Source organism: Nestor notabilis, unplaced genomic scaffold (assembly GCF_000696875.1).
Source record: "Nestor notabilis isolate BGI_N333 unplaced genomic scaffold, ASM69687v1 scaffold18894, whole genome shotgun sequence".
NCBI lineage: Eukaryota > Metazoa > Chordata > Aves > Psittaciformes > Psittacidae > Nestor > Nestor notabilis.
In genome coordinates this window covers 1-9136 of record NW_009924529.1, presented here as the reverse complement: position 1 = coordinate 9136, position 9136 = coordinate 1, and the positions used below count along the sequence as shown (strand labels likewise).

At 41.6% G+C, this 9136-nt stretch overlaps 2 protein-coding genes across 2 annotated transcripts in view; one reads left to right on the top strand and one right to left on the bottom strand.

Annotated features, from left to right (window-relative positions):
* The window catches only part of MRPS14 (mitochondrial ribosomal protein S14), a gene marked incomplete at its 5' end in the record, with an annotated part of 2390 nt that extends 196 nt beyond the window's left edge, over positions 1 to 2194 (top strand). The window contains one exon of the mRNA XM_010012650.1: positions 1963 to 2194. Coding sequence (XP_010010952.1) covers positions 1963 to 2145 — 183 coding nt within the window. The remainder of the gene's footprint in view (positions 1 to 1962) is intronic.
* A 1541-nt stretch (positions 2195 to 3735) lies between these two features.
* Positions 3736 to 8953, bottom strand: CACYBP (calcyclin binding protein; the record flags this gene model as incomplete). Its single annotated transcript, XM_010012649.1, has 5 exons — positions 3736 to 4047; positions 5868 to 5962; positions 7276 to 7375; positions 7983 to 8079; positions 8761 to 8953. Coding segments are annotated over 5 exons (645 nt in total), but the record flags the coding sequence as incomplete, so codon positions are not given.
* Between the last annotated feature and the right edge of the window lie 183 nt (positions 8954 to 9136).

Sequence of the window (9136 nt, the reverse complement as noted above, 5' to 3'; positions counted from 1 at the left end):
GGCCGCGTTACAGACCCGAGTGGCCGTGCCAGGTCACGGGCGTTTGCGATTCCCAAATTCACTGGCCCAGAATCATGTCATATTGCATAGCTACCGCTAGCTCCAAGGCGTCTGCAGAGCCTTTTGGGGGTGTTTACAACAGGGTATTTGCCTGTCTAGAGGTTGTGTGTGTTGGGTTGTGGGTTTGGGTTTGTTTTTTTTTTAAACTGGTGTTTCTCCTGTAAGCAGTATATGGAATTCTACGTATGATGAACTATGTTTGGGGTTTTTTTTCCCCCCTCACAGCTGCACTATCATACATTCAGAAAGCTATTTTCATTATTTTTGCTAATACGGGATATTATATGTTTATTTGTAGAGCTTCCCAAATAAACATTAGATTTTTTTTCTTCTTTAAAAACCCGGAACCGTGATCCAGTCAAAGCCACCAGTTTGTTCAATTATAAGTATTTAATTTTACTTCTTGCCTGAGCTACAAGCATGTAACAGCTGAGTCAGATTAGAGCACTAGAGTTGTTCTTAAAATGCACGTACTCACTGCCCTGCTCACAGCCTTCCTTACTAAGCATTAAAAACATTTGTAAGTATCAGAAATACTCCTGTACGCATTTGAACTGCCACATCTAGTTGTGATGAGATCCTTACATGCTTAAACATCCTTAGAGAGAAAGGATATGGATCTGCTTTCATGTATTGACTTTACTATTGTCTTGGCAAGTCTAGTCTGTGTGGATGTCCTTACAGAACAAAACCAAAGATTGCAGCTGACTTTGCTTTTGCTATTCCTCAGCTGCTTTTGTCACCATTCGAAGTCAGTAAGTCATAGCAGCAGTTAGAAGACTCCAGGAAGTAACTTTTACCTCCCCTACAAAATGTTATTTAGGGTCCAAATTTAAAGACTTAAAAAGTAAGTAACGAGTTTTCTCTGAAAGCAGAGGCTACTTTGTCGGGGGGGGAGGGGGGGAATCCTAGGAATTATATAGGTAAATAAAATACTGCAAATGTGTGGCTGTACTGAGGGCACATATAGGTAGAGCTGTATACATAGGTAAGATACATGACTGGACAAAACCAGTAACTGAAATATGTTCTGAAGACAAGAAGTCTTTCTGACCTTGCTGTTATTAAAGTTGAAAGTCACGTTGCTGCTATCATGATGCTGCCTTCCTTTGAAGGCAAACATCCTTTTAGAAGATAGCCTTACACTTGCTTTTCTCCTACAGCTTAATGGGAGTTTTTGTAGTCCAGCCTCAGGCCTTCCTTTTACCTCCAACTGTGGGTGAACACAGGCTTCTCTGAGCCCTTCTGTCCTTCAGAAAATAGTGTATTAAGAACACTGCGGTTAGGGATGCATACCCAGCCTCAAGCAAGTTTGTTTAGGTTGCATTTCCTTGCTGAGCTCACTTGTTCTGACACTGCTGCTACCTGGTGCTTCCTGCCTTTCAGTTATATGTAGAAAGACCTATCTTAAGCCTTCTGATTAGAAGAGACAGTAGCTGTCTAAGGGAGACAAGTATCTGAAACACACTTGGACTTGTCCTCCCCTGGCTGCAACTCTTAATGTCAGTAAAAGGAATCTTGTATATATCAAAGCATGTTACGTAGGGAGGCAAATAATAAGGAATATATATTTAAGTTCATCTCATCATACAAGACTAGCCCACCCACCCTACAACAAGGAGAAAGCCAAGTGGATTTTGACTAAATATAATCACTGGCTTCAGGCTGTTCAGTTTGTGTAATGAAGTTAACTTTGGGGTCTCCCTGTGGATCATTTTACATTTACCTTTAGGATGCCCAGAAAGAAGGGATCAAGTTAGGAAGACAGGTAAGCATACTTATGAGGTAGTAGAGCTGCTTGTGGCAGTACCTACTCTACAGCTAGATTTTGAAGTCTGACAATAAGCCCCCTCAAAATCCTGGGGAATACAGGTAACTCTGTGGTATGGCCTTCTGTTTTAGGAAGTGGCTGATAAAGAGATTGCTGACTTGCCCCGGGACAGCTGCCCTGTGAGGATCCGGAATAGATGTGTCCTGACATCCCGCCCTCGGGGGGTGAGGCGACGCTGGAGGCTCAGCAGAATTGTTTTCCGCCATTTTGCTGACCATGGTGAGATGTCTGGGATACAGAGGGCCATGTGGTAGATCACCATGTGGGCATACATTCAGGCTGAAAACACAAAACAAGTTGTTTGTGTTTGAGTACTTAAAGCAAGACTGTCCTGTCCAGGAGTCCAGCATCAATATCAAACTGATAAAGGCAGGATGAGAAGCCATGCTGATGCATTAAACTTGCTGGACTGCAGTTGGTATCAGTTGACAAGAAACAGCATAACCACATCAAACTTGTCTGTATGAGGCAGTTTTATTTTGGGGGGGGGCGGAAATCACTACCAGAGGGCTGCAGAACTAAGCTGAGGTTTGTGATAAGGGCAACATTAGAAATAAAGACATAGAGCACAAGGCTTGTTTAAGCAGTTTTTTTGCCGCTGTACGGTAAGTTCACCATGGTAATTTGGGTAAAAGCATAAATGAAGATGCACAACAGGGCAAAGTGGTATTCTGAACAAGGGTGAGCACAAACTGAAAACAAAACATGGCCTCAAGTTAGGTACTCTTGCTATGCAAAAATATATGTGTATTAACAAGCAGACAAAGTGGATAACAGACCTACTAGAAACTACAACATGCTAGTATTTATCTCCTGCTTGTAGTGCACCATTTAGTCCAGTGCTTTAAGAATAAGGTAGCAAGTCCTAGTCCAGACAGTAATAGGAGAGCAATGGCTTCCTTAATTTGAAAGGTAACATCAAAATCTGCCCTTGGGAGACACATAAGAAGGACGCAGGAAGGAAACAACAAGAAGCCTGCTGCTAAGCTCATGTTTGTCCTGTACACTTCTTCAAAGCAGGGCAACGAAGGGGAAATGGCTACTCTGTCCCCCTCCCCAGCACTGGGGCTGAGAGGCTGCAAAGAACAGGCCAAATACAGTGGTACTACAAACAGATGGAAGGCACACATGCAGCAAACTGACAGCAACCCATCAGCCCCAGTGGAGTCAGATTTTGCAGTATAAGCTATCTCAATATACTTACTACTCCATTACCTTAAAATACTTGAAATTTGATAGGACAAAGCAGAGCTTGTCTCTCTTGTCCTCGTACACCACTAGAGCCAGGGCAAGCTCAGTGTCCAGCATCAGCAGCTTGCTGCCCTCCTGTGACTGATGCCACCTCAAAGACCCCTCAAGGAGGTCACAGTTAGCATAGGCACTGGAGAGCTCACTTTAAAAAGTTCTCCCTTTAAAAGTTCACAAGAGGTTAAACAGCAGTCATTAGTTCTGAGAGTAATCATTAAATTTTAATATCACAGGATTTAACACCTTACTGTTTCTGCTCAAGTGTGAAGTGTTTGAGATAGTGGTTCTACTTTCTTCAGCATTTCTCCCTGTGATGTGCTTTACAGTTCAATACACAGCCTACATCTCATAAAAAAAAAAATCCACACTCCCATTAGTGAGCATGACATTGGCCTCAGCAACCAGGTGGGTATTTGAATCAGCTGTCACTTGAATAAGAGAGGCCTCAACTCATCCTAGTTTACTATTCATTTTCTTGTATACTCTGTTCTCAATTTCACCACTCTCCACTCATCTGAGAGGCTTTTTCGAGGAGCGGTAAGGATATACCTATGCTCCACTTTTCAGGAAATGGTGAACCACTTGACTGAAGGAAATGCTTTATAAGCTATTTTATTAAGTATTTTCTCCAACCTGAAATGGAAAATGACTGTCTTTGCTTGGAAGAAGGTTGTATAAACAATGATCTTTGCAGCACAGCATGTCTCAACATGGAAGATCAGTGATTAAGGCGGCCCTTAGAGTACTTTCAAATATCCATTGGCATGTCCCCTTTGGATTGTTTTTCTCTGCTTTCAACCCAGGCCTTGTTGATGGTGCGCTTCATTTCATCATCCCCTTCTGCATACATCTTTTTCAAAAGGTTCATAAGCCCTTCACTAGGGTCTGAGGTGTCATAGGCAGCCTTCCTGCAAGACAAATACATGAGAAGATCACATATATCTAACAATTCTGTGCAAAAAATTAAACACTAATACTTGTTTGAAACATCCTGGTAACAGCAAGGATTTCCTTTGGCAAACTCTTTAAACTATGACAGTTTCAGTCATCTTCCAAGGAGGGAGAATCCTAAAGAGTACCTTAAATTACATGCAAGTTAAGTAGTATACCTAGAGCTGTCCCACAGGATGATGGGAAGCATTTTGCAGTAAACATGACCCTGGAAGCACCACCCTAAATTAATTTTAGGAAGTAGGAGTGGAATGCAACAGATAAAGACCAGTATCTGTCTGTGGTGTTATGTGACAAGTGAACAAAAATAGAAATATGACCACAGTGGGCTATTTGAAGTGACCACATTCACAACCCAAAAGGCATTTCCACTTCTCATTTTTCAAATTACCTGCAGAGGTTAACTGACTCATTTTTAAGACATTACATTTCAAACGAACTTTCTCAAGAAGCCAGCTGACAAACAGTGCCACTGACATGGTAAGCACCTGGGTATGACATGCCCCCCATCATCAGCCTGTACATAATGCCCTCTCTGGCAAATTGGCCTCCATCCTGTTTTCCAAAATCCTGTAGGTAGTTATTAGTGCAGCTGCCGGCTATGTGAAAAACACGCAGATTAGAACAGGTCAGCAGAGGGAACAAGTTCCCCAGCCCAGTCCTGAAGCTGGGAGGTGCGTTTCTGAAGCCACTCAATTTACCAGACTGCAAAACCTCAACACTCTGAATAAGGTAGCAATACTGATCATGACAGGCTGGGCAGTGTGCAGGACTTCTTTGCACAAGATACAGGTTTAACAAAATGACCCTGTCCCTCCAGCAACCTGCATTAGTAGTCAAGTCACTACCTCTTAATCTCAAGTGATGTCATTTAAGAGGGGAAGGTAGTTTTGCTCTAAGTTCAGGTACAGTTAGTTAGGACTACTCAGTTTTAGGCAATCATCCTATAAACAGATACAAAATGAATGGACACTGGCAAGCATAACTTTCTCAAAAGTCAATTTTTCCATGCTTCTGGTAAGAAAATACATGTGGTATTGTAAAAACACCAAACAATACAGAATCATTATATGATACACTACTTTTTTTATACATATACACACACACACATATATATATTAAAAAAAAAAAAAGTCTCTTGTCCTCAGGTGTTTCCTGCTGTAATTTACCACACATATATATCCAGTGTCTAAGGTGCTTGTAGGATTGCCCCCCAAGCACTTGAAGTGATCCAAATTAGCTTGAGACTTTGTGTAATGACCTAGGTAAGCAAAGACCTGTTTTGGCAAAAGTACACTGGGATTTTTTTTTTTATGTAGGCACTTCACACACAGGTGACAATAATTATTTCAACCAGCATAGCTGAAAGTATTATATATGTATTCCTATGTAGTATGCACTTAACCCCCCAAAAAAAAAAAAAAGTCAACCTCACTAGGGCAATGAATGCAGCCATCAAATAAGAGAATTTTTAATTGGTTCATTAGCACTCTTGCTGCAGGTCTTCTCTATCTTTGGTACTTCCTGTGATGCAGCCTTCATCAGTAGCAATAGAAGAGTAGAACAAGTGGCAAGTAGCTACTCGTCTCCTCCACTGGTAGCAAAAAAATCCCAACTTGATGATTCTCAAACATCTCAGGGGCTTGTCCCCCAAAACAGAAATTCTCACCACCTGACTGCATAGCCAGTACAGCACAGATCTGCTCTCCTGGCACTCCCAAAACAATCCAGAAAACAAGAGATGGAAAACGAGATGGAGGGTTGAAAAGACACTTACTCTTTCTCTTTGCTTTCTTTTTCCACTTGAGTGAGACATTCCCATTTTTCCTCACGCTTCTTCCTACACATCACAAGGACTGTGTCTGTCTTTATCTGAATGATAAAGAGCAAAACATGAATTCAGAATGCTAGTCACAACCACAATGAATGAAGTTAGCTTATAGCATAAACCTCTATCCTTGCAAATTCCTGAAGCACTTACCTCAGCATACAGGAAATTACAGTATGCACCGAGCTTTGAGGTATAAAGTATTAACCTCACTGTGTTCCATTTAAATGGCATGATTAATATACTACTAGTACAGAACTGTAGTACCAATATATAAGAACCTAACAGTGCTGCAGAAACACCATTTAGTGATTCTCAGGATGCTACAAGTACCCAGGACTGTCACGTAAAGGGTGGTGTCCTGGATTCAGCTGTAGCAGTCACTTACTAGACTTCTCCAAGAATACCAAGTTCAGGTAGAGACTCCCCCAGTTTATTTCTCCAAAGAAAAGAAATTAGTTTTAGGGCATTGCTTAATCTTGCAATGTGTTTGCCAGTTACAAGCAAAGCCTGTTTAATTGCAACCCTAACCTGAATTTCACAAATCATTTCTGCATGCCACAGCAGACAAGAATCTGCAAGACCTTTAGTTTAGTTTAGCAAGTATGTGACCACTGCTCACTTCTATGGAAAAAAAATAAAATAAAATAAAAAATAAAAAAAATTACCAGAGCATCACCCTAATTTATTTCAGCTGTTTTAATTTCACACTGTCCTAGTTTTAGGGCAATTTCCAATTGAACCATAATTTCTTTACAACTGATGTCTCTGACTGCAGCACACAACTGTGCAGAATGCCCACAAAGTATTTGACACATTCTTAAGCCTGGAAAGATGCTACAAGTTTCAGAGTACGGCCACTACCACCAAGTTGCAGCCATCAGCAGTAAAATGTTGACAGTGTTCAGTTCTGGAGCAACACACCCTTACAAAGGCAGAGCAGGTTTCAGGCTTTGCTTTGGGTGTTAAGCCTATTTAAGCTTCCCAAGATTTCAGTCTCCTGACAAGTTTCTTAGACCTTAAAATTGCAAAGAATTTCTCAGAGGTATTTAACAGCAGAAGATGTAAATGGATATTTAGTGGAGTTTTCTGCTTGTTTCTGAAATCCTGTTGGACAGCTGTTTAAAAAAAGCATACAATATCCAGACATGATCTTTTGAAACAGGAGCCCATGGATTCCAGAGAATAATTCCACAGTTACAACAATAAGAATTTAATAATCATGTTCACAGTGAAGAAACTTTACAGACAGAGAGAGGGACTGAAGGTTAGCACTGAGTCTCTTGAACTAGTCAGGCAATGAATGTGGTACTTTGTGAAGGACCCAGGTATTTCTTAGCAGACGATGCACACTGACCTTTCGAGAGCTGCCTTCCACAGAGATGGGTTTCAGGAGGTTGTTGAAGGTCATGGTGTAGTTCTTCCCATTCAGATTCTTCACTAGCAGATCAAACGACCTGGGACCAGAAAGTAGAGGGAGGAAGGTCACAAACATTGCAAACATTGCAAGACTACTGAGCCTTGCCACTAAAAACAATGCCAGAAAGCTCTGTCAGGCGTATTTCTTGGGAAAGCATGTCAACACGCTTCTTCCCAGGGCTTTCAAGTCTTCAGCTGGATTTAATACTGTGGATTTGAAAGGACCTATCCAGGCTTGACAACAAATTGAGATCTTCAGGGGGTTCCTTGTACCTCACTGAACCCCTACAACCTTGGAAAGGCAGATTCACTTAATGTATACTTCAGTTCTATTACCATCAAAAACCAGGGCTAATGCTGCATATCCTGGCAAGCGTGATGAGATGCAACAAGCATTTGTACAACTAAAGTATCCTGATACCCTGTAAGGAAAGCTACACTTACAGGTATGTGCTAAGTGGTGCTAAAACCTAATACCCCTGAAGATAAAAAAAAAAAAAAAAAAAAAAAAAAAAAAAGTGGGGAGTAAGTGGGGATGGGGAGTAAAGGGCTGATCTAGAGCAGCACTCAACACATTGCTGCATTTCAAATGGTGTTCTTCACCCATGCTCTCCCCTGCTGCATGGTGCAACAAGGTGAACTCACCTCTCTGTGAAATTCACCTGCACATTCTCAGCTGGAAGCTTCTGGACTCCATTTAAAGAGATGTAAATCTTAATAAACTTATCTGACTGATCCCAACCTGCAAGTGGAAAAAATAGATTAAGTTCTACCTTTCCTCCTTAAGCTCTGTGCATTCGATTCCAGCTCCCTCTGTAAAGTCCCCTAGCAATGTGTAGGATCTCTGCCTTACTGAAACACTCTTCAGAGAGATAAGGGAAAGACATAAATTATTCAGGAATGATGTGAGAGCAAAAGGAGGTCCTCACATGTAGCCCTATTCCCTAATTCTTGCAAATTCTGAGCAAAACATGCTTACTAGCTCAGATAAAAGGAGAGCAACCCTGTCTGTAAGGGGGAGTCGGAGACAGCTGTCTGCTTTTGCTGCAATTTCCTTGACCCACTTTTTCCCCTACTCCCCGCAGGACAAGTATCTTGAGCAATTCCCTCTCCTTTCACTTACATGGCGAGCAGAAAAGCCAAAGCTCTTTTTTTTAAGCAATGAAAAAATACTAGTAGGTACATGCCAGGGATCATTAATGCATCCAACCCATACTATCACAGAAACAGAACTAATACACACTGTGGTTGGGACAGCACACTAAGCACGTGGTAGCAGTTTAAGCAGGGTCTCCAGTATGAAATAAACACTGAAGAGGCCTTCTCTATAATGCTAAGTGGCAACTCTAAGTCATGCAATGCCACCCTGCCTTCTCTTCAGAGATGCTGGAGCTCTAGTAAGAGTTCAGAAAAATAAACCTACCATAATTGTTTATTTTCACCGTGTACCCTCCCAGAGACACCTTTTCTTCCTCCACTACATCTTTTGGCTTCGTCAGAGGCTGATTTTTTATTTCTAGCTCTAGCTTGTGTTTCTCTGTCATTAGGACATCACGAAGTCGCTTCCTCGTGGCCTTCGTAAGCAATTCTTTGACTTCTTCCAAATCTTTCTGTAACTGGTGCAAAAATAGAGGATCACACGTGTATATTAGATACAGATACTTGTACTCAAGGTTCACGCCTGAGCTCTTTCCGTGATGACTTTCACGTTTCTCAGATGTGACCGTTTCAGGCTTATCGAGTCAGTAGTTTCATTTCGCTCTCCGCCCCGCTAACCGTGAAGTCACCGGCTCCTCACT